General features: G+C 51.0%; 1 protein-coding gene across 1 annotated transcript in view; it reads right to left on the reverse strand.

Moving 5' to 3' along the window:
* Nucleotides 1-287: 287 nt before the first annotated feature.
* Nucleotides 288-24905, reverse strand: part of DRC11 (dynein regulatory complex subunit 11) — a gene marked incomplete at its 5' end in the record, with an annotated part of 110838 nt that continues 86220 nt past the window's right edge. The window contains 4 exons of the mRNA XM_080670388.1: nucleotides 288-547; nucleotides 5497-5735; nucleotides 11401-11578; nucleotides 16796-16882. Of these exons, the coding sequence (XP_080526514.1) occupies nucleotides 425-547; nucleotides 5497-5735; nucleotides 11401-11578; nucleotides 16796-16882 (627 nt within the window). The 3' untranslated portion in view covers nucleotides 288-424. The remainder of the gene's footprint in view (nucleotides 548-5496; nucleotides 5736-11400; nucleotides 11579-16795; nucleotides 16883-24905) is intronic.

The raw sequence follows: 24905 nt of genomic DNA on the forward strand, positions 1-24905 counted from the left end.
TAGAGCAAAGAATTAATTTATTAAAATATGTGCAAGAGAATATACATTATATATGGATTAATAAAAAGCTAGTGTTCTCATAATAGATTCTAGTTACTTACTAGTTGTCAAATTAGAGTATTTCCTAACTATCAAATTTTAAATTTGGCAACTCGTACTGATGAGATGAAGTATCCAACTTGAACACGTCATGGAGTGTGCAGAGTGAGTTTTGGTTATGTACAAACTTTACATGGGCTAAGGAACAATTACAAGCTCTAGAAACGCCACGGACAGCTGGCCTGGTGTACAGCCCAGCAAAGGTCTAGCCGAGCGAGTCAGAGGCTGAGGAGCTTGCGGCATGAGCGTGGGTCTTCTTCAGACTGGAGAGTCGGGGCCACCGTCATCCCCGAGAGAGACTCAAGGATGGCTCCTCAGAAAGGCATTACTTTTTCTTCTTTTTCTCCTTTTTCCCCTTCTTTTGTCCTTTATCCTTTGCATTTCCTGTGTTCCCTCCCATCAATGCCAAGGCACGCTTTTTACCCATAGGGGTTTTGGCATACCAGTTCTGAAACAAAACAAATATTTAGGAAAATGTCAAAAATGACATGAATTCACTGGAATACTCTTAAAAATAGAGAAGATCTTGCTAAGATGGAAGGGGCAGGCTGCCATTAAACTTTGGGCATTTCATGTATATTTAATACAAATTCTTTGTCACTGGTATTTCTATACCAGTGGAATAGAAAGGAGTTAACAGTTTCAGAGAACTACAGGCTGAATCTAACCAACAGCGCTTCCCGATGAAGCCACCTGTCTCCCAGGGGTCTTACTCTATCCCAAGGGTGTGGGTTTTCTTGCTAATGTGAATGGCCCCTCTGGTGCACAGAAGCTGCTAGAAGCTGGACTGGTGGCCCTGTGTGCACCATGGGAGATCAGACGAACACTCTAAGGGAGACCACTGAAAATATGGCAGAAACATTGACGCCAAAAATATCAACAAAGCAGTTAAGTAATTGCACTTGGGCCTGTGATGGCATTTTCCTTAGCCTTCACATTTTATTTCAAACCTGAGAAACATTTTGGTTTATAAACTTTGTAGTAGTACTATTTCTTTCTTTTTTTAAAATATATTTTTATTGATTTCGGGGGGCGGGGGGAAGAGAGAGAGAGAGAGAGAGAGAGAGAGAGAGAGAGAGAGAGAGAGAGAGAACATCAATGATGAGAGAGAATCAATGATCGGTTGCCTCCTGCAGGTCCCACCATGGGGACTGAGCCTGCAATCTGGGCATGTGCCCTGACCAGGAATCGAACCATGACCTTCTGGTTCATAGGTTGATGCTCAACCACTGAGCCATGCCGCTGGGCTGCAGTAATAATATTTCACTGAATGACTATGCTATACATTATTTATCAATGCTCTAGTTGCTGACATATAGGTCATTTCCAATTTTTTATTAATATGAATGATGTTGAAATTCACAACTTTTACATATCTCCTTATACACATGAGAAAACTTCTCTAGGGCATATACATAGAAATAGGATTCCTGGGGTTGTAGGTCATGAGCATCTTTAATTTTAGTTACTATGCTCAAACTGCTCTCTGAAGTGGCTGTGAGTGGGAAACTATCTCAGTCTCTGTATGTCTTGAGATGTTATTTTCTCCTGTCTCTTGGCTGGATATAATTTTAGGTTGACAGTTATTTTTCCTCAGCACTTTGCAGAAATGACCTCAGTGTTTTCTGGTATCTATTGTGGTCAGAGAGCTGTCTGATTTCCTAAATGTTGTTTCTTTGTAGGTAATCTGGTATCTTTTAAGACTGGTCTGTGGTCTTGTTCTCAGGTTTCCAATAATGGATGTAGGAGTAGATTTATTTTTATATGTTCTGCTGGTCCCTTGGAGTATATTTTTAATCTGAAACTCATGCCTTTAATTCAGAAAAATTCTCAGCAAGTATTTCTTCAAAATTGTTCCTCAAATTATTTCTTCTCTTCCTTTCTTCAAAAATCTTCTCTTAGTTGGAAGTAATATCTTTAAAGGTTCTTGATTATATTTCATAGGCGTTAGCTTCCTGTTTCTCTGTGCTGCCTTCTGGGTAGACCCAGGACCACCCCCCAGATCACTAATTTGCTTTTTGACCATGTCTATGCTAGAGTTCATCCCTCTTTTATTTCCTCCATTTATGGTAGTGACTATATTTTTAATTTCTACACTTTATTTTTGCAATTGTTTTCATAATGATCTCTTCTTATTCTATTTCTCCATCTTTGTTTCAAAACTTTGTGTATACCTCTAATGGAAAGTTATGCCTTCATTTATTTTCTTGAACATCTGCATTATATAAATTTCAACTTTTTTTCAGATTATATTTAGAATTAGATTTCCTAAAATGTTTGGAATTTTGATTTTTAGACACATTTTGAGTAAGAGGGTTTGCTCTGGTCTCTTCCTCTCTCGTTACTCCTCCCTCCCTAGCAGAATTGCAGTTGCTCCTACCCAGGCCTCTAAGCCCAGATGCAGAGTTTAGAATGATGCTGGTGGTGTCTGGAAGTGGATCCTCCTGGGTGATGTGGGGAGATCAGAGAGCCAGTCACAGAAGCAGCAGGGCTGCCACGACTTCTTCCACGACTCAATCTCGTTTTGTGTTCTGTGCCTCGTTTCTCTCTTTGCTGCACACCAGGCTTATGACTGTTGCTGCACTGGAGACTTTTCTTGGTTTCTGGCACTTGGGGATCTTCTCATCCTTCTTTGAGCTTTGGCTAACATGTAAGGTGAGGTGGCCAAGTACTTAGGTGATGATTTATTGAGACACAGTAGAGAATATGGGTAATGGAATTGGCTTTTAGTTTTGGAAGAAGGTTTGAATTTCAGTCTCCTCCTTTCTAGCTGTGTGACCTGGAACAAAAGTCCCTTTGACTCTTGCTTATTTTTTTTCGTCTGTAGCAAAGTACCACAAACTTCATGGTTTAAAACAGAACATTATCTTCTATTTCTGCAGGTCAGACGCCCAAAATGGGTCTCCCTGGGCTGACATCAAGGGGTCTGCAGGCTGTGCTCCCTCCTGAAGGGTCCAGGGGAGGGCAACTCCCTCGCCCTCTGCAGTTTTCAGAGACCACCCACTTTCTTGGCTTGTGGGCCCCCCTCCGTCCTCAAGCTGGTGACATTGGGTACCCAAGTCTTTTTCCTGTTGCTCTCGCTCTGGTTCTTTCTTCTGATCCCTTCCTCTTACTTCTGATGATCACAGTGGACTCCCAGGGATAAGCCAGGATAGCCTTCCCATTTTAGGGTCCACTACTTAGCAACCTTAATTTGACCTGCTCCCTGAATCTCCCTTATGCATGTAAACTCACATATTCACATGTTTCAGGGACTAGGATATAGATCTATTTGGGGGGCCATTATTCCGCCTCGCACATATCTCCATAACTCAGTTTCCTCATTTGTAAAATAGGGGGCTAAATGAGTTAATAGGGTGTCTGGCACATAAGTAGTCAGTATGTTTGAGTTAACAGTATTCTGATTATCACACTGTTATCACTCAATATGTCCTCCATCACATCCACGGAGCAGGGACAACATGTTTGGAGGCTCCGTGAGACCTCAGTCTGACACGTGGTCAGAGCACAGGTCAGGTTTCTCAGGACAGAAGTGACTGGCTGATTACAAGCAGCTACAGCCACAGTGTCACATTATTCAAGAGTGTGACAGGGCCACTCCTTCTATCTATCTGCTCAGGAAACTTGCCCCTAAACAAGTTTATTGAACAGGCAGATGGGGCAGGCTCTGTGCCCAGCCCTGCAGCTACGAATGGGCAGCAGCAGTGAATTTGTGGGGGAGGAAGATGGTGGTAAAATGATATAGTTTCCTTAAATAATGAAGTGATCAGATATGCCAAGAACGAATGTGAGAAGCCTATGTGTTCTCATCCCAGGGTATGAAATGGTAGCAGTTACTTCTCTTGAATTGTATGATCAGTTAAATGGTAGTTACTGGACCCCAGGAACCAAGACATCATTTTGCAAAGTGGAAAACACGGCTCAGATAAAGCATAGGTATTTTATCACCCTAAACTTTGCTCCTCCAAATAAGGAAGAAAATGTTATTTTAGAAAAAAGGAGAAGAAAATTTGGAATTTCAGAGAAAAATATGATATATCCCTTGAAGAGGGTAAATATTTACCATTAATACTAGCAAGGCTTGAATCATTAACAAGAATAGGAATGCAAATGACTGGCAAAAACTCAGCTTGGAGTGGAAATATTTTTTTCCAGTTTTGCTGGAGTGTGGCTCAGCAAACTATGGCCCATGAGCCTGATCTGGCCTGCTGTCTGTCTATGCAAATAAAGTTTTATTGGAACCCAGCCATGTCCATCATTTACCTACTGTGGGTGAATGCTTTTGCGCCATGATGCAAAGTCAGACAGTTGTAACAGGGACTGCGTAGCTCTCAAAGCCTAAAATAGCTGCTGTCTGGCCCTGTACGGGAAAAGTTTGCCAGCCGCTGTGCCAGGTCATCCTCCAGGGGGTCAGCATTGTGGCTATTTCCTACCTTCCCTTGAAGCATTCGTGGCAAAGCAGGAGGGAAACACAGTTTTCGAGTGGGTGGGACAAGGTTACAGTGTAGAGGGACTTTTCCTAACCTCAAGCAGGCTTCCAGAGGCCTAGGTGAAGGAGAATTCAGATCCTCTCTCTAATGGTTGCATGGCTGATATTGGGGTGGGCAACACTGCATGGATATCATTTTCCTCCCTATCTTCCCAGTCGGGCAAGAACTATGTGCAGGTCCAGAAAGAGGACACACTGCAGTCCTTTGGATTAAAAGGACTTTGAGGAGTGCCCACTGCCTGGGCTTCAGGGGTCAGGCTGCTAATGTGCTTGGATAAGGAGGGACAGAGCCTCTGTAATTCCTTTTCCTCCTATAGAAGACAGGTTTGGAAGAGTTGGTTCTCCAAGTTTCCTCCAGATCTAGGAACTTCTGAACATCTCAAAATGTATTCAAACATTAGAAAACTAAATTTTGGTGTGTTCTCTTAGTAGGTGTGATTTCCTATTGCTGGTGCCTGAAAATTCAAGTGGACGATGGCAAGTATGGGACAAAAACAGCATTGGTTTGTAATATAGGGAATGGTCTTCTCTATGCAAGACTTGTTCCATAGCCTGAAATATGAAGTAAAAACCAGTGAGAAACAAGACAGGGCATGTGTGCATGTGTGTGTGTGCGTGTATGTGTGTGTGCAGGTGCATGTGTGCATGCATGTGTGCATGTGTGTGTGTGTGTGTGTGTGTGTGTGTGTGTATGAATCCCATAGTATTGATGCTGCTACTCAATTCTGTAATCTGGCTGCTAATTTATAAGATCACGGACCATGATGTTCTTAAAATTTGGAAGATACATGTTTTACTGCTAAGGATGGAAGGATTTTGTGATCCACAAATTTCATTGCATATGGCAGAGTTCAAATTCCTGAAATTCAGGGCGGGTTTGCTGCTGAGACCGTACAAACTCCATTTACCTTAAAGCTGTCTTCTTCCTCTTGGTATATGGGGTCCATGCTGCTGAGAGCCGCAATGAACTCCACGGCGATGAGCGGCTTATGCAGCTGCTGCCGGAGTCTCCGGTCAGTGAGCACCGCTCTCACCACCCGGACGATGTGTCCCTGGGTGAAGCCATCGGTGACCTTTGCCAGGCAACTTATGTTCAAGGCATTCGTAATGACCCCTCCATGGCGCTGAATGATCTGCTGCCACAAAACTGTTGTTTCAGAGACGGTGGGAAAGACAGAGAGAACAGAGAAGGCAGGATTAATCCGGTTCTCTGCACAAAGCTGCAATGCCTGGGTGAGCTCAGGTCCCTGTGGGTGTGAGACACCTTGTATTAAATCAAGCAACTTGACCCTTATTCTCTGCTCCCAACAACTGTGGATACACGCAGCTTGACTGACCTACCAGACGGGTGCCCGGCTGATCTCTGGGTGAGTGGGACCTGGGACAACCGAGAGATCTCAGGATACAGGGTGTTGTTGTGAACATGAATTTTGAAGTGACTCTTGAGGTTTACTTAACCTGAGAGACAGAATGGACGCCACGCTCCATTGGAGATAACGCTACACTCAGAGAACCACACCATTCTGGAAAGATAGGGCGTGCATGAGGTTCATGGTAACTGCACCCGCAGGCAGACGGGAGGCCGTCGGCAAGGCCACCTGTCTCTGAGCCGGGAAGATCTGCTCAAATGTCTAAAGCATTTCGACCTTCCTGGAGGAATATTTAAAACTTTTTTAAAAGGTGGCCATTGCCACCTGCTCTGAGTACTGTTGGGTCTATGAAGTGACCACGTCATCCAATCACATGGATTCAAAAAAGCTCAGTGAAACGCGAAGTTCTAACTACCGCCAAGGCATGAAATGTTGGGCAAGGTCACTGTGACCTCATCGGAGCCTGGCTTTGAGGCCATGAGTTACTCCAACAATTCCCCTCCACTGTCCTCCTTGGCGGAGGGGTCCTTGGGCCTGTGGTGAGCTGAGGTGCTGGGAAGGGACACTCTGCCACGGGGCCTGCCGGTGTCTCCAACGTGTGGAAGGTTAGGCTTCAAGGGTGGAGAGTTAGGGCAAGGAGTCCAGACAGGGCTCCAAGGACCTCAAATTGGCCCCTACAGCAACATCTCACTCCCCGGGTCTGCTGCCGTGGAGGGTGTGTTTGAGCGTGAGCCTGCCTCAGGGTTCCCTGGAACATGGGAGGGGAAAGGCTGCGTGAGAAACCAGAATTTCTGCAGAGCACCTGGGAGACCGCTGTTCTCGCGCAGGGCAGCACGTTGTTTTCGGTAGCTGCGCCAGTGTTGTTTAAGTAATAATAATAATTATTAGTCATTCCGGTTTGTGCCTAAGTTCCCTACTGCTCATTATGATGTCAATTATAGGAAATCACGCAAAATACACTGAAGGCTATTTCAAAGCTACTGTGTAAAGACAGATTGCAGAGGTGGGAAGTGCCCTTATCAGAATATGACTGCTGGAGGGTGAGACACCAGAAGCCACAGCCTGTGGTCAAAATAAACCACCACAGACAGACAGCATCGCCCCAGGGATCTGGTCCATCTCCTGCCCAAATTCATGGCATCAGAAAAAGTGCAGCAGCTTGGAGTGGTGACTGGACGCCGAGAAGGGAACGCGTTTTATGGGCGAGTCCCAGGGGTAGTCCCTAAAGCTGAGGACCGGTGGATACCCCAGGCTGGGAACCCAGAACAACTTCACTGTGGGCACCCATGGGCCAAATGCCTACCTGCAGCACAGAGTGGACTGGCCAAGGGCACCAACAGCAAATACTCCGCACTCCCCCTGCCAACCATTAATCTACAACAGACCCTGCCATCCCCCTTCCAACATAAGGAAGGTCTACAAGTAAAGATTCATGAACTGTGGAGCAAAGACCTACACGTACTCTGGTCTGGCATGTATGTGTAAACACAACATTGACCATATAAGTGTATGATTCTTGGTACTCGTGTAGAACTTTGATCAAGATTCCTCAAGATTGGTTACTTCAAAGCTCACCAGTGTTTAATAGAGGCGCAGCAAGGGGCTCTGGGGATGCATCGCGGTTACTGTGGGACCTGCCCACTAGCCTAGAGCCACCTCTATACTTAGATCCCAGATCCAGAGAATGGGAAAGGCAACCAGGCTTGATGTGTTAGATGGAATGGATGGATCAGCCTTTAAAAGAACAGCCTCGGCTGCTTTGACAAAGCCACCGGCTATTCTTGACCTTAACTAGCTGCTGTGGGGCTGCGAGGGGGCCGAGGAGAGTGAGTCACAGCCTGGTGGGCACATGGAGGCGCGGGAGCCACCAGCAGGCTGCTGAGTCTTTAGCCCATGGAGAACACAAGAGCAGGGCAGGCCCAGGGCCAACAATGGGTGTGGCTGTGAGGACTGGGGCCAGGGAATTGAGGATGGGAGGGCTGAAGGCAGCAGAGGGGCCCTTCTGACAGAGCGATGTATTATTTACTTTCCTCTCCCAGATACAAAAGGCACTTCAGTTCTCACGTTAATGGACATCCTCCCCTCCCTGGACTGGAAGGATTGGGACTTTGGGTCTCCTGCTCTGCTTCGGCATCCAAACTGATTCCACCCTGGCTAGTGCTCCATGACACAGTAACTTAAAGTTCTGTTTATTTGGGATTTTGCAGAAGCATGAGGGATAAGTAATATACTATGGGTGAGCTTCTGGCTTTGCAGCCTAGAATTCCAGGAAAATGAGAAGATGTGGGTAGGACTCACCCGAGCAGACACTGGGTCCAGGATGGGGGCCTGTGATGAACTGAGTTATTAGCAAAACAGACCCAGGGAAGAGAGGCAAGAGGAGCAGCATTAGGAAAGTGGAGAGAAGGAAGCCCGAAGGGATTTCTGGGGACCAGACAGGCATTAATCAACCTTGGGGCAGGTTTTCTTTGCAGAGACATTTGGGAGGAAGTACCTTGATTTGGGGCAAGAAGGTAGATATAGAATTAGATCTGGTAAACCTTAAGGACTGTGTTTCCTTGGGCTGACCCACCCTTCTGTTCTCGGCCTCGTCACTCCTTGATGCTGCCTCAAGGATGTGACAGGTGGGACTGTGACTGCTCCTTACCCCTTTGGCTCTGGGCCGGGAGATGGATGGCTGAGCAAAGGCCCCCATTATGGATTTGCAGCCTGTGCTTTATGGGCTGGAAGAGACCATTTTTGATCACTGCAGAAACAGGAATAGTCTTTCTGTGAGATGGATGTCCCAGCCACGGTGGCTAGGAATACTCTGCGGCCACTGGAGGAAATGTTGGGCAGAATTTATGATGCCCCCAAAATGGCGGCCTGAACAAATCACCCCCAAGAAGGAAATACATGAGAAGCGTGTGCTGTAGTGGATAGAGCTCAGCTGTGTGCAGGATGGCCACCTGCCCATAGGTGCGGAACGGTCTCTCCTTCCTCTCCTATGACGCTGCCTTGAGGAGACTCCGGTGGGAATCTGCAGATCTAGTCCTTAGAAGTGACTGGCATTTTATTAAAATAACACAATTGTCTTTGTTGTACATCAATAGCTTCACTTTGAAAGAGCCCATGTTTTGTCAAACAATAGAAACTATTCAATCCAAAGTGAAGGATAATACCCTATTTTATTCCACTAAGATAACATTAAGAGTGATATATATATATGGAGAGAGAGAGGGGGGGGAGAGAGAGAGAGAGAGAGAGAGAGAGAGAGAGAGAGAGAGAGAGAGGCGCAGGGGGAAGAAGAGGAAGAGAAAGAGGAGGAGGAGGAGGAAGAAAAAGGAGGAGGAGGCGGAGGAGAAGGAGAAGGAGAAGGAGAAGGAAAAGAAGAAGGAACAAGAAAGGACACCGGGCCAAGGAGGGGAGTGAGGAATCCACACTGACTCAGTGGGCTGACACGGCTGTGCTCACCCATTTCTGTGCTGCCTCCTTCCTTGACTGGACTACACACCCCTCCCCCTTGAACCTTGGTGGGGCATGTGACTCATTCTGGCCAATGTAATATGGGCGGAAGAACAGTTGGCCTTCTGGGTCCGGTCCCTAAAATCTCCTTTGAGACCGTCCATACTGTCTCTCTTTCCTTTGATGCTGGTTGGATGCAAAGGACTGAGTGGAGGGCTTGGAGGTCCTAGAAGATGAAGAAGTCACTAGATTGATGGAGAAAAAACTGGGACCTGAGTCCTCCTGTGCTTTTTGTATAACATGGATTTATGAAACCAGGACTGTAACTTACCAAGACAGAAATGAGCGCACATTGCCAATGGGGTGGCTAAGCTGGGAGTTTATAATAGGTGGGGAGGAGAGAGTTGTGCTTTTAGCTGACCAGGAGTTCAAGACCAACCAGAAAGGACCACATATCCCTCTATTTTGATGGTGCTACTGTGACTGGCTAAGGATGAATAGAAACTAAGTCTGACCTAGTCATTTTTATAATTATCATGAATACTAAACACCACTACCATGTCACCATGGCCACCGTCTCCTCCACCTCTACTGCCACTGTGACCCCCATCATCTCCATTAGAGCCACACTGCCACCCCATCACCATCTCAACACCGAATCCACCACCACCACCACCACTGTGGGAGGTGAAGGTGACCCCTCAATGAGCCACACGTGTGGTATTCACACCTGTGTACCTACTGCTCGTGAATGTGGGCTGGCCCTGCGAGTGGCTTTTGACCAGTCCAAGGCAGTAAAGTGACTGTGTGACTTCCGATACCAGGCCACAGGAATCCTTCCACATCTGCCTGAACCTCTCAAAATGTTGCTCTTAAAATGCTCCCCCTGGGACCAGAGGCTGTGCTGTGCAAAGCCACACGCAGAGGATAGGTAGAGGCTGTCCGGGTGATGGCTGTCCAGTTGACAGCTGAACCAGCGATGGCCAGCATCAACTCCGTCACAGGACTGACACCTCGTAGGTCTAGCCTGTGCAGTCTCCCGATGAGCAGAGCCCCACCTGATATCTGACAGCAAAGCGCTGAAAAGCTCAGGGAGAACTCCCCAGCTGAGCCTGGTGGGCCTCAGAACCACGAGAGCCGATAGTGTTGTTTTCAGCCCGTTACTTACAACTGCAGAGAGCCCCCTCCTCAACCCCACAGCTTGCCTTCCTCCCTCTCCATCTCCAAGTCCATGCTCTTCTGGGGGCTGATTTGGAGCTAGGCATTCTGCATACCACCTCTGGCCAGGGCCACAATTGCCCTGAGACGTAACCGTTCTCCTGCTCTGCAGAGGTGAACATGGTGTCTCAAAAATCAACTGAGGTGTCAAGGTCACCCAGCTGTTCCCTGTCTGAGCCCCCGTCCTGGTTCTTCCCAGTCTTGCCCCACTGCCCTCAGGGTCTCTTCCTCCTATTGTTCCCATCAAAAACGTTTCAAAAGAAGTGGAATTTGAACCTATCTTTTCAAGAATAAAAAAATTGAAAAAGTAAGCTTCTGTTGTAGTTAGTGTTTATTTTAAGTGAATCAACATGTTCCTAGACTCACTCTTTAAGACTGAAAAAAAATAACAAGAGTGACCGGGTGAAAAGAAATGGTTTTATACGAGAAAGACACCGTCACTGTGGGCACAACAGGAGACGAGTGACCCCACTCTACCCTTCATAAGAAACATTTGCACCCACGAGGGCTTTGTCACGTTCAGGGCCCAAAATGTTAATCCCGCCTCGTGTCCTTAGCTCTTGGGTAAAAAGAAGTGTGTTAACAATGGAGCAGAGATGCACGTTCTGCTCCTGTGACCCAGCGGTTTACTAGTACATTCGTGGCACCGAGCTCCGCTGACATCGGTGCACACGCCCCTCTAGGGACATCACCTGGCGATGACTGGGTGCCTGGGCCACCCTCCCAGCACCTGACAGTCCAGCCTCAGTCGCTGCTCAGGGGCATGGCCGGGGTACTTGCCGTATCTGGACGCATAGTCTGGTCTGGGAACCAGGATGATTTTCTGGTAGACTCTGCAGAAAGACTGAATTTCGGCATCGAAAGGGCGGCGTGTGGTCCCCACAATCAGAATCCTGTCATTGGGTTTCAGGAGCTTCAGGATTTTGGGCAGCTGTTTTTTCAGGCGTTTGGGTTCGTTCTGGGGGCAAGAGAGGGGAGACAATGAGCCACGTGCAGAGAAAAGGGTTAAGCAGAAGCCCCTGCAGCCTAGGTAGGTGACGCCAGCTCTCTGAGCACCGCCTCCCTAGCCTGGCCTGGGCTGCAGGCACCTGCTCCCTGGTCTGGGTGCCCTGACAGCAGGCGCTTCCTGTCCTCAGCCTCTGGAATTCGGATTTGGAAGGGGCAGGAAGGAAGCACCTGCGGAGCATGCTAGCACCTTGGCCCTGAGAACGGGAAACAGTGGTGGGTTTCCCAGCGCAGGGGAGCTGGCTGGGATTGACAGTCTGCCATGTTCCCCTGAGCTGTTCCAAAGGGGACCCCGAGCTTTCCTCTGCTGGCCACAGGGACAGGAGGGATGAGGTCCTGGATCTCACGTCTGAAAGCGCCTGGTTATGTGAGGGTGAAGCTGCTGCCTCTGAGGCAGTTTGGAAGCAGTGTGAACCTGCGGTTTTAGTGGCATCTCAGCGCTAACCTGGGAGAGAAGCAAGACTCGGCCCAGGGAGGACGACCTCCACCCCAGGGGTCAGCTGTGGCCAGGTCGCCATGGAACCACGGCTCTAAGTGAACCTGGCCAGGCACAGGGACCAGGGGAAGCTGGGAGGAGGAGGACGCGGGGTGAGCAGTCTGCCACAGGACACCCAGGCTCAGTCCTGACCAGTTTTGCTCTCAGTTGGTTCAGGGGCAATGGAGCGAATTACAGTGTGAATGTTGAGCTAGGGAAGCGGCCTGTGGACCCCCGGCAGAGACCACACCGGGTGTCTGGCCCCGTGTGCCCGCACACACACCTGGCAGAGAGAGCCCTGCCCGCAGGAAAGGCCGGGCACCCAGGGAAGGGAGTGGGAGTTTGATAAATGCCACTCTCAGGAGGAAAAGTGAAGGGCAGGTGGGGTGACAGAGCTGGTACAGGGGATTGGGCGGGGGGAAGTGCTGTGCTCGATTTGTGGGGCCTTTGGGGCCGGACACTGCTGGGCTCTGGAACCCTGTTCCACGGCAGGCCCACGGGGCGGCCCAGTCTCTCTCCGAGTCCGGCCCCGCAGAGCTGGGAGTCAGGCCCAGGTGGTCAAGCTGCTCTGCACAGCGACAGTGCACCATGGAGGGCAGGGGAGCGGGGCAGAGAGGGGAGGGAGGAGTCCTTCCAGGGAAGGCGGGGCGCCCTGGGTGGGCGGCTGGACTGGGCTCTGGGCACAGGTGTCCACTTCCGTTGTGAGGCTGGCGGCCACGCAGCGGCCGCATGGTTGTTCACCTTCTTCCTTCCTGCTTGGCCAGGGAGAAGGCCAAGTTCTCGGTCTGGTTGCCCACGTGCAGGGAGAGCCTGGGCAGGAAGAGCAGGACCCAGGTGGAGGGGCCATTGGGGGAAGTCCGACGGAGGCTGCAGACACCTGGGGCGCTCCAAGGACAGCACAGGGACTCAGTTCTCCCAACATCTCCCCTGCACTCACCCATTCTGCCCGTCAGCTGTCAGTCTCCAAGGGTAATGATACTAATAATACTGGTGTGCAGCCTCCACGGAGTGCCGACTGCAGGTGCTTCTCTTAGTGCTCGGTGTGGGCTCTCTCACGTAACCCTGACGACCCTTGTGGGTGGGAAGGGGTGTCTCACTGTGATTTTGGTTAGTATCTCTGATGGCTAATGAAGTTCAGCATCTTTTCATGTGTGTATTGGCCATTTGCATATCTTCTTGGGGAAAATGTGTACTGAGATCGTTTCCCCACTTTTTCCTTAAGTTACTTGCCTTTTTATTATTGAGTTGTAAGAGTTTTTTATGTATTCCAGCTACAAGCCACTTAGCCGCATATGATGTTGTAAATATTTTCTCCCATTCTGTGAGTTGTCTTTGCACTTTCTCAGTGATGTGCTTTACAACAAACATTTTTTTAGTTTTGACGAGATACTATTTAATTTTTCTTTTGTTGCTTAAGCTTTTGGTGTCATATCTGAGATGGGCCAATGGGAGCTTCCCAGAGACTGGTGGGAGAACTGATCCCAGGGTCCTGGCGAGGGTGGAGACTTACACTTTGTGGGTATAGAGACCCACTTGCACGGTCTGAGCCCCTTTCTACTAGCAGCCTAGTTGCCATGGTGACGATGGGGCAGTTTTGCCTGTTCTAGGGCAGAAGATGATACTGCTATCAGTACTGAAATGGCGGGGACATCTGAACTTCATTAGCCTGTTTAGATAACAAATGTTGATCCTGGGCTGTGTCCAGAGTGACATTCCTGCTGGTGGTGAGACGCAGTCCCATTGGGAGGGCGGAGTGAAAGGTGAGTCCATTCAGTCAGCGCTCCCCTGCACTCGGGCCACCCCTGTTCTGGTTCAGAGCCGCATCCAGTATGCACGAGGTCCTCATGCTCATCCATCACACTAGCCAGCATCCCAGTCCAACATCCCAGTGCAAACTCCATCGCTGTGCCTCTGCCGCTAGCCTGCAGCCTGCAAACCTGGTATTGTGGGAAATTTTAAAGGAGCGCCCAGCATCCCCGCAGCAATGGCAGTGTGCTTTTCTGCAGTCAGCTCCTCAAAACCATGGCACAGCCAGCTCCAAGGCCAGCCAGTCCCTCTCGGAGGCCCCACTGCGATGCTGGGAAGGCTGCTGTGAGATGAAGGAAGGAAGGGTAATGGTGCAGAAAATGCAGCCCAGACAGTGCCTCATTCCTCACCGCCTTTGCCTCAAACACACCGCTGACCTGCTGCGCAGGAGCCGCAGAGGGTGGAGGATGGCTCTGCTCCTAGCAGAGGAGGAGGGCAGGGCCCTGGGCAGGCCCGCTGAGCAGGGGTGCGGTGTATGAGGAACTGGAAGGGCAGCGGCGTGGAAGGGCTTCTCCCGGGTGTGGAGGACAGGGGTGTCGTTGGGAATGTGGGGATTCTGGAACCCCGCACTTCTGGCTCTAAGACGAGAGGGCCCCATGGCGGTTTTCAGGATGTGGTCTAGTGGCCCCGGGGATGAGGAGGGGTGGCGGGTGGACAGATGGAAAACCAGGTGCTGGTGCTCAGGTGTGGTCCCGGTGGGGAGAAAAGGTGTGGCCTCTGCATCCAAACAGAAGATCTGTGTCTGGGTCCCAGGGTGACCCCAGCCAGCTGTGCGCCCCTTAGAGCAGTGGTTGGCAAACTGCGGCTCGCAAGTCACATGCGGCTCGCGAGCCGCGGTTTGCTGCTCTGTTGACTAATGAGTTTGCCGACCACTACCTTAGAGCCTTCGGCTCATCTGCAAGACAGAAGGGCCCTTCCCTGACACAGACGCTGTGCCCGGGGCCTCTGCGGCCGCTTCAGCAGTCCTGGTGGGTCCCCAGGCCTGGAGCTCCGGAGCCGCAGGCTGCCTGGCTCTCCTCCTTGCCTCCCTGCCTAGGGCTCAGAGAGACTCATGCATTTGACCACTGAGTGACCTTCACTGTGGTCGAGGCATCCGGGGGACAGTCACTGCCGGTGAGATTTTTTCCAAGTGTGATTCGGGAATCCCTCCAATCCAGGGGCAGCGCCGGGTGCTGTTTGTGTTGTGGCTGGGGGTGGGGTGGGGAAGCACGGCCACCTCCGGTTTCTTGGCAGGTGGAATTCTCCTCCGGGCCTCAGTGCCTTTGGGATCAGGGGAGCCTGTGGGGCAGAGGCCGGGACGGGTGGATTCCTGAGGTCGCCGAGTGATTCTGTGAGGAGCCGAGTGATGCCTCGTGGTTGGTGGTGGCTCTCCTCTGTGGATGCAGCTCGGCATTCGGTGGTCACCTTCAGAACGTGGCTGGCCATGCTCATGGCTGCCCTGGGCCCAGGGACTTGGCTGAGGGCAGAAATCAGAGCTGGGGGCCTGGAGAGCAGAGCTGGCCCAGCCCTGGCCCTGAGTCCCAGGAAGGTGACAGGAACCTCTCAGCCCTGCTCTCCGAGCGGCAGGCCCAGGATTCCTGGGCTCTACTGGGGGTGAGGGAGTGGGGGGGTGGGGCGCTGGGGCTGGGCCCCACTGTGCTGGGGAAGGCTCAGGCCCTGGCTGGCCTTGTGATGATGGGGCTCAGGAAACCCTTCTGCTGTGTTCATCCGGCGGTCTAGGGTTCCCCCCAGGGCACGATCCATGGCTGTCAGTGCAGTGAATTCCTGCCACGACAGCCTCTTCCAATGCAGAGGTTAAGTTTCTTGCTAAGGACACACACCAGCTAAGGTGAACACAGAGCAGGCCAGGAAGCCTTGTTTCCTGAGTCTTCCTGCTCCCCAGGCGGCTGTCCAGTGGAACGTCGAGTAGCCCTTGCCCATGAGTGCGACAAAGCTTCCGATGGCATCAGGTGTGTGGCAGCGTGGGTTAAACACCGTCCGGCATTTCTCTTCAGATTGACAGTCTGGTTCCTAGTAAGCCCAGCCTTCCAGGTCACCTCTACGTGGATTTTTTTTCACATGTACAACTTCGCCAGCAGAGGGAGCTAACTACCAGGTTCGCAGACTAAATACTAACCGAGTCCTCTTAAGAGTTTCTAAAATGACAGGCCAATCAAGGCCCCTGTGGGGAAGGAAAGATTGAGCTTTCATTCTTCATCCAAATCATCCCTACCTGCTAACAGGGATGCATAATACATAAGGATCCAAAGTGATTAAAATCCTTACGAATTTAATCAGGAATTCGCAGTTAACCACTATTTGCTTTGGAGCAAATTGATGTGGAATAACAATCATGTATATCTGCACATTTTTTTTAACGTGTGGGAAATCTGCGGTGATCTGTGGGGGGAAGTGCGGGGGTGGGGGCCATTGAAAGGAGAGAAAAGAAGGAAGGAAACAATTGAAAGAGGGCTCCCCGGAGGCCCCGGGCGCTGCTCTCACAGTTCCATTGATGGTCTTTGTTCATAAGTTTCAGGTCCTCTGCTCTTTATTATTATGAACAATAGGAAGTCCTAATAATAACCTCTGTGTGTGCTGTTTGCTCTAATGGAGCCGAGTTCCCTAAATCGCTCCCTACCTCTGACGCAGGTGATGGGGCTTTAGCTCCCCTCTCCCTCCTCCCACAAAGCCCTTCATTTGCTTCTAAATGATGCCTCATAAAACCAGCCCACTGCGTCCTTTCAGACACCGACAAGTACTTAGGGCCCAGGGAGAGGGCTGGGCCTCCCCACTCCGTTTCCTTCCTCCCTTGGAAAAGCAAGACCTTCTTGAGAAGGAGTGGGAGCATGGCGAGCGGCCCCCTCGGAGAAAAGCAGAGCCCAGACTAAGCCACACCAGAGGAGCCCTCACCATCTTCTCGGCGTTGGGTACTCTCTTGTAGAAGGTTTTCTCTGTGTCTCCGATCCACACCACGGACGGCTGGAGCTGTCGGGCCACCTGCCAAGAGAAGGAAAAGCCTCGGTTGAAAATGCTATTCTGTCTTGGGTGCACGCTTGATCTCCGGGGACAGCAGGATGGGAGGGCTCCCTATGTGGGCTCTTGGGGGATGTCGGGGTCTCGCGGACGCCACTGCCCGCACGACCGTACCCCCCTTCACTGCAGGATGGCGATATCGCGAGGGTCCCGCCCCACCTTACGGGCAGGACACACTTGACTTCGGCACATTCTGCTCAGGGTCCCCAGGCCTCTCTCCGTCTGGCTTGAAATAAGCCAATAAATAGTTTTCTGCCGCCAACAAACGGGAAACCGAGCCTTGAGTGTTAATTCCAGCCTGCCCGGCGGACCCAGGCTCATTCAGGGGTGCTCAGGGTGGGAAAAGCCGTTTCAGCGCCAGGGCCCCGCGATGCCATTGGCTCGTCTCGTTTGGCTGCATCGCTGTGGCTGAGGTTTCGCCGGGAAGGTGCCCTCTAGACGGGCTGGGGCTTCCTGGGCTGGTAGAATAACTGCCACACACCCAACCATCGCTTCAAAGTGCCCCTGTGATAGCAACGTCTGGGTATTTTTGCAACCATTTGTGCTTTGTGCTGAACGGCGGCGGATAAAAGCCGCCTGCAGCCCCCGTGAGTGGTGTTACGCACTCCTATTTTTATATTTCTTTAAGCATCATTAAGGCAGCAGGTGTGATTTTAGACCAAGGCAGGTGTTTAATCAACGATGGAAAAAGAGCCGGGAACACTGGCAGGTCTGTCTCCCCGGCACCGTGGACCAAGGGGAGCGGACCGTGCACTTTCAAACACCAGGTGGGTTTCACTGGGTCCCGGCTGGCCCAGTTCACAGGCCCCCACACAGGACATTCTGAGAGGAAACAGTACTAGCCAACCACTCTTTGCTAGGTGTTATTTTTTAGAACCAGAGCCAGAGAGTTTAAAAATTCCAAATGGTACGTTTTAATCCAGTCCCAAGGCCGTGGCACGTGCTGTGCAAACAGTGGCAGCTCTGGGGCAGCCATGTGCTAGGCCTGGGCCACACACGTGGCACATGGCCTCACATGCATGGTCAGGGCCAGATGGACCCCACATGTCCTCCTGCAATAACTCCTTCACCCTCCCTGCTACCAGGTGAAACAGGTACCAGTACTACCAACCCTGTTTACAGATGGGGAAGCTGAGGCTCAGATGTCAAGTGACCTGTCCAAGGTCACAGGGCTAGAAAGTGACAGAAGCTGGAGGCAGGGCCTGCAGTTGGCAGCCGGGTCTGTGCTGATGGCGGCCACACCACGGGCCCCTCATGTACTCGAGCCACACACCTGAGTACCCACCTTGCCTCGCCTCCCCACATCCAACAATCCCAAAGCCTGCCCAGTCCCTAACCTCCTTCAGCTCCATCATTTGTTCATTCTCTTGGCTCCTAACCAGGGTGGCCTGCCCGCTGGTCAGGGTCCCAGTCAGTGTCCCAAGGGCAGCCCGAAGGGACCCTTGTTCCCTGGAAGCTATTCTGAGTTTGTTAAAAGCTTCCCTAACCACAGCCTCCAAGGAAAAGAAGAAAATGAGATACAGTGAGGGAGAGGCTTCAAGCTTCACAGAAAAAAGGTACTTTATGATGACAGAGGCAACATCTTATTCTTTTCAGTCCCTCTGAAAAGTATCAGTTTTAGATCTGAAACCCATGGAAAAGCAATTTTCACATAAACAGTCGTCTCCTGTCTCGGGCTAACTCGTGCTCACTCCTCTCCTGTCCATTTGGTGAGCGCTGGATTTTCCGCCGTTTTTATTTGTGAGGTCCTAGTCTCTCAGCCCAGCTTTTCTTAATGGGAACAGCAGATGTGAGTACCAAGGATTTCAGTGAAACTGTCCTCTTTCTGCTTTTCACACAGTGAGCCACATGGATGGACTGGGGACGCAGGAGTCTTAGTAGCTCGGGATAATCTCGAAGCCGTGGGTCTTATTTCTAGCCTCCGGTTCACAGTGGGGTTCAAATCCTGGCCACAGCATTCCATTGAACGCGAAAGTGACCGATTGCTCCCTGAACTGCCTGCTCTCCCCGAGCCCGAGGGCGATGCCACGCTTCCTGTGCACCAGCCGCACCTGCTCTGGGGCACACAGCGCTGTGTGGAGGGCAGCGCAGGTGACGTGGTTTGGAAACCTTCGATTATTATCAAATGAAACAGAAAACATTTCCCCATCGAGTCCTTTGAGGATAACAATACAGGGAACGGCCCTTTGCCAAATGGCTCCATGTCCAGGACACCCCTCACTCGCCACATGCCACATGCCACATGCCACGCCAAGCATGTCCATGCCTTGTCCCCTCTCACAGATGAGGCCACTGAGGCAGAGAGAGGGGTAAGCCATGTGCCCACCAGCACTGGAGACGCAGTGGAGCCTGGAGCGAGACCCGGGTCTGCCTGGCACCCCCCAGGCCGGCGCCCTGACCCACAGCACCCTGCCACGTCCCGCGGTAGGCAGATGTCTGCTCCATAGTACCCGGTTACCCTCAACCCGTGTCCTCTCGCCACCTTTCATTCATCCCGGCAGCAGAGCTCTGAAACCACACTGCCGTGTCCTCCCGAGCCGGAGGGCCTGGTTTCCCTGACCTTCCTCAGTGGTGAGCTGGCTGCAGGATGCCTGTGACGTGCTGGGTGCTGGGCAGAGAGGAGAGGCATGTACCACTGGAAACCTCCCCCAGGAAGGTGACCTTGGAGGGAGAAGGGCTCATCTTCCTTGTCCAAGGACGGATGTGGGAGGGACAGAGGGCTGCTGACTCAGGCAAGGGACAGGGGATGCCTGCAGAAGCAGCAGGCAGACAGGCTGAGCTCTGAAACACATCTGCCAGAAACCCTGTCCTTTCTTTTTTTTTTTTAAATATATTTTATTGATATTTCACAGAAAGGAAGGGAGAGGGATAGAAAGCTAGAAACATCGATGAGAGAGAAACATCGATCAGCTGCCTCCTGCACACCTCCCACTGAGGATGTGCCCGCAGCCAAGGTACATGCCCTTGACCGGAATCGAACCCGGGACCTTTCAGTCCGCAGGCCGACGCTCTATCCATTGAGCCAAACCGGTTTCGGCAACCCTGTCCTTTCTTACTGTGATTGCAAAAGCTGTGTTCATTAGTCAAAACTTCAGAGTGCACTTTCAGACTGCTGTCAACCACCCACACCCTCTCACGGAGAACCAGTCATTCCGCATTTCCCATCCTTACAGACCCTCCCGACACTGGATTGCAAAAATGAGATGGTCCTGCCTACGCTGCTTTGTATTCTTGTTCACTTAATACAAAATGTATTTGTTCAACATCACTTTAACACGCTGCCCCATAATGTATTGATCTAACCCTGTGTTTTTGAACATTTGGATGGTTTCCCCTTCTTATTAAATCAAACAGTGCTAGTGGAGGGGGGTAGGGAGGGAGGAGAAAGACATCTATAATACTGTCAACAATAATAAAAGGAATTTAAAAAATAAATCAAACAGTGCTTAGAGAAGAGCGCTTTGGGCACAAGCGGTCTTGTCCTTAGCATGATGGTGCTGCTGGGTCCGAGGGCTCATGCATTCTTCACGCTCCCACACATGTCGCCAACGTGCCGCCTGAGGTTCCGTTTACTCTCCAGCCCTAAGAATGTGGGTCTGTTTTTCCACTTTTCTCCTCAATGAGTATTAACAACAAAAAACTCTTTACCTATTTATTAAATGACAAATGGCTTTCTTTGCTCTTTTAATTTTCATTTAGCAATGACAAGGCTTCATTGAAATTACCCACAGATAGTTTGAGGTCATGGATAATTAAATGTAATTAATGCCCAATTGAACTTTTCTGAAGTTACGTGGGATCGTGTACTTCCACTGCCACTAGAGGGCTCTTCAGTCCTACCAAATACACCGCAGGTTTCAGTTTTGTGTCCATTCGGGGATAAACACCAGTTTCCACCAACATGGGCCCTTCCCAATTCTGGAAAGTTCAATTAAAGAACTAAAGACTTCCCCATCTGTGCCAGTTTTATGGGTTTGACCTTTTGTGTTCTCCAAAGCAACACTACCCAATGCCGGGCATCAGAATGAGATCCCAGGATGCAATGGCTCAGCAATGAAAGCCTGTTTGTGTTCAGTTAATAGGATCTGCCCAAACGACCCTTGGACGCTTTGGAGGTTCTTTCTGAAAGGGTCCTATTTTGCTTGCCATGGAGAACCTAGGAAGAAGCTGGCTACTCTTTGGAAGAAGTGGTTGTGTATCAGTTTACCAAACTGAAAAGGACAGACCACTCACCCACCCATCTACCCATCCATTCACCCATCCATCCATCCACCCACTTACCCACCCATCTACCCATCCACTCACCCACCCAACCACCCACCCACCCACCCACCCATCCATCCACCCACCCACCCATCTACCCATCCACTCACCCACCCATCTACCCATCCACTCACCCATCCATCCATCCACCCACTCACCCACCCATCTACCCATCCACTCACCCATCCAACCACCCACCCACCCATCCACACACCCACCCACCCACCCACCATCCCACACTTATCTGCTGAGCATCTGTGAGGGGCAGGTTCCGTGGTGGGAGGCAGGGATGTCTGGGACCAGGCAGACATGGTCGCTGCCTGCAGAGTGTGGAGCTTCCTGTCTCCTCACGGGAGTGGCAGGGCACAGGCCACCGCCAGGGAGGTGCTACCGTGCGGGGAGTAGGGGAGGGGGCTCACTTTCTTGGACTGCAGTCACTGGGATTCTGTTTAAATACTAATATGTGGGGCTTTCTGAATTCCCACGATTTTAAAATGATGTTTTAAATTTCTCTTTCCTGCATTACCTTCTATGAGATTGTGGGAGTTCCCTTAAGTCCTGACTGGGTGTCAGCTAGGATCAACTGCAAATGACTAAGAGCCAGCAGCTCGGCTGGGCTGACCCTGTATGGAAAGAAGGTAAACCGAGGCCGAGGAGAGGAGGGGGCTGGGGATGCAGGTGACGCGGGGAACTAGACTAGTAACGGAAACAGGCTAGTGCTATTGCTGACATCTGGGCTGCATTCGAGGAGAAGGCGTGTGGAGGGTGACAGGCACCAGGCTCACACAGCATCGGTTTTCCTCTGAACCCCTCTCCTTCCCAGCCCCCTCCCCACACTGATGCCGACGTGGAGAAGCACAGGGTTCACGCCTGTGTGAAGGCCATACTCAACACCTCCCGGCACCCTAGCCTCAGTTAAGGAGGCCACCACGCCAGTGTTGGGTCCAGGCCATGTGACCCGTGAGTCTGGACAAAGGGAGGCCATGATGCTGCCCCTGCCTCGAGTGTTTCCAAATTGGTTAAAAATTCTTTAATGACTGTGGCATCGACCCCGGTCCCAGGCTCATTCCCATGACCCCGGCACACAGCAGGAGTGAACACGCCCAGTACCGATGGTGACTTACAGCCCACAGAGGGCTCTCCCAGGCCTGCCCGAGAGACCGCGCCCCGGCACCCACCACCTGCCAGCCCACCCTGTACTGCTGCTCAGCTCTGCTATGAACCTAAAACTGCCCTAAGATATCATGTCTATGTAAAAAACCCCGAGGTCTGATGCCCACATGGCTCCCTGCCTCAACCTGAAACTGCACGACACAGTGCAAGGTGAGCAGGCTTTCTGGCCGCAGACCCACTCAGGACCTGCGTCGCCAGCCCTCCCCCCTTTATTTTCACACCTGATGCTGCACCACAGCGGGCAACCCTGCTCCTCCCCCCTGCTCCTCTCTCCCTCTCTCACTTGGGCAGCTCTGGCTTTTGGGTCAGGTGTAGGTCTCTGCTTTACCCTTATTGAATTTCACCTTGTAAAGGCAGGGCTAACACATTTATTACACATCTGTGTGTGTGTGTTTAAAACTTCAACCACGAATAGCAACACCGCCTTTGTTTGGGTTATTAGCCTGGAGTAGAAGTCTCCATGCCCGACTCCTGGCCCAGGGTTGACACCAGCACATCTGGGCGAGACCCCTTGGCGCGCTGCCATGGCTGCTGGCCGAGAGCCCAGCGAGGAGCCTGGGGGGTGGGGGTGGGGTGGCACCGAGGCAGGAGCAGCACCCTAGCCTCCCTTCGTCCAGACTCCCAGGCCTCGTGGCCTGGATCCGACACTGGCTTGGGGGCCTCCTTAGCCCATCCTCCCAAGGAGGACACAGGAACCACTGGGCAGAGAGAACACCTCCCAGGTCCCAAACGCAGGATCAGAAGTCCCTGCTCCAGCCTCTTTCCCTGGGCTCCACTGGTCTGCCCCGGCCATCACGGGGGCGGCCTAGAGGGCAAGGGAGGAGTGATGGCGAGGGGGCTCAGGAAGAAGTGGGGTCCTGGTGGAGCGCGCCAACAGGACGCATGGCTTCCAGTTCCTTCCCCTCTCACGCTAAAATGCCCACGGCTGCCACTTTAACCCAGGACTGTCACCGGGACTCAGCGCCCAGGGCAGGGCTCCGGGGGCCCTCAGTGCCTGGAGGCAGCTGAGGTCCAGGGATTGGCGGTGGGAACAGACCTGGGCTTAAGTCCAGATGCCAGCCCCTACGTTCCTTTGTACCGTAGTTTTTGGTCAAATTAAGCACTCTGAGCTAGTTTTCTTGTTTGCAAATGGAAACATTAATCCCTACCCCACCAAGGGTTTGGTCCCATGAAAAACGAGTGTGTGAAAACTCCTTAGTGTGTGGCCAGAGGTCAAGGTCAGTCCTTCCTGCTCGATTTACTGCTGTGAAAACCCAAGGAGGCCGAGGCTGGCTGAGTGATGGCCTTGCCTTTTGTACATGAAATACTTCTTAAATATTATTCATCACATTTCTCAACTGGTTAGATGACAATATTTCTAATATTTTCCCACTAAAGAGATGTATATTCTTTTCCACAGATAGCTTTAGCAGCAGAAGAGAGATTTTTAAATAACAGTAACCACATTTCTTAAAGGAACCCAGCTTGTTAATCCATTAAAGCTATTGTGTGTGAAATAAAGGAACCCTCCAGAAATACTGAAAACAAAATGGATTTGAATCTGTGGTTATGAAACTAATCAGATACTTGTCTTCCCAGTGTGTTTTCACGTGTGCAGGGTGCTGGCGCGACGCAAGGCCGCTGGCCCGAAGTGACCTTATGAACGGCTTCCTCACTGCTGCCATCTCTCCTCTGCAGAGATTAATTCAGTCACAGGAGCTCTTTACCAGAAGACATGGTGAGTCGCCAGGCCTTCTGTTATTTCACCTTCTCCTGCAGATGCCACAGATCCATACTGGCTGCCCTCAAGCCTCAGCCCCCAGGCCATGGCTCAAGGGACACAGGAATGCACGCACAGCACCTGCCCGAGATTTACCAGCTTTCTTTCGCTTAATTAAAAGCAAATACCTCTCCACAGTGCAGATAGCTGGTCTGTCACTCATGCCGGGAGGCAGTGTCCTCACGGCACATGGCTTGTAATTGAATGACTCCTACACCTGGCCTCTAGGTCTTTCATTAATCAGTTATACACACAGCAGAGGTGAAGCTTAATGAGGTGTGTGCCAGGGACTCTGACATGGAGTAGCCTCGGTGGGTAAGTGTGCCATTCCACATTTTGAAAATTTGACACATAGCATTTTGTGGTCTGCATAATATCAGTTTGCAACGATTCTAAGAAATGCCAGCATAGCTTATTGGATAGCAAGGGAAAAAACCTCTCAGCAGCAGAAACAATTTCCTGAGCATTAGGACATCATGATCATGCCATGGGCTCTGTCCTAGAACCACACCGGGAGCACTGAGCCATCTAGTGCGTGTGAGGAGACAGGCTTACTCCCACTTCAGTGAGAGGCTGGATGAGGCACTTGTTAAACCTGGAGGCTCTGGATGCAGACTGTGGGCTCATGTGGCAACACTGTAACCTAGGAAAGCGACTTAAATGCTCTGTGCCTCAGACCATGGAATAACATCTTTAAAGGGCTGAGGAAAACAGATGTCAGCCCAGAATTCTATATCTAGCAAAACCACCCTTCAAACAATGGAGGTAATATAAAGATATTTTGAAAAATAA

Source organism: Plecotus auritus, assembly GCF_963455305.1.
Source record: "Plecotus auritus genome assembly, chromosome: 5".
NCBI lineage: Eukaryota > Metazoa > Chordata > Mammalia > Chiroptera > Vespertilionidae > Plecotus > Plecotus auritus.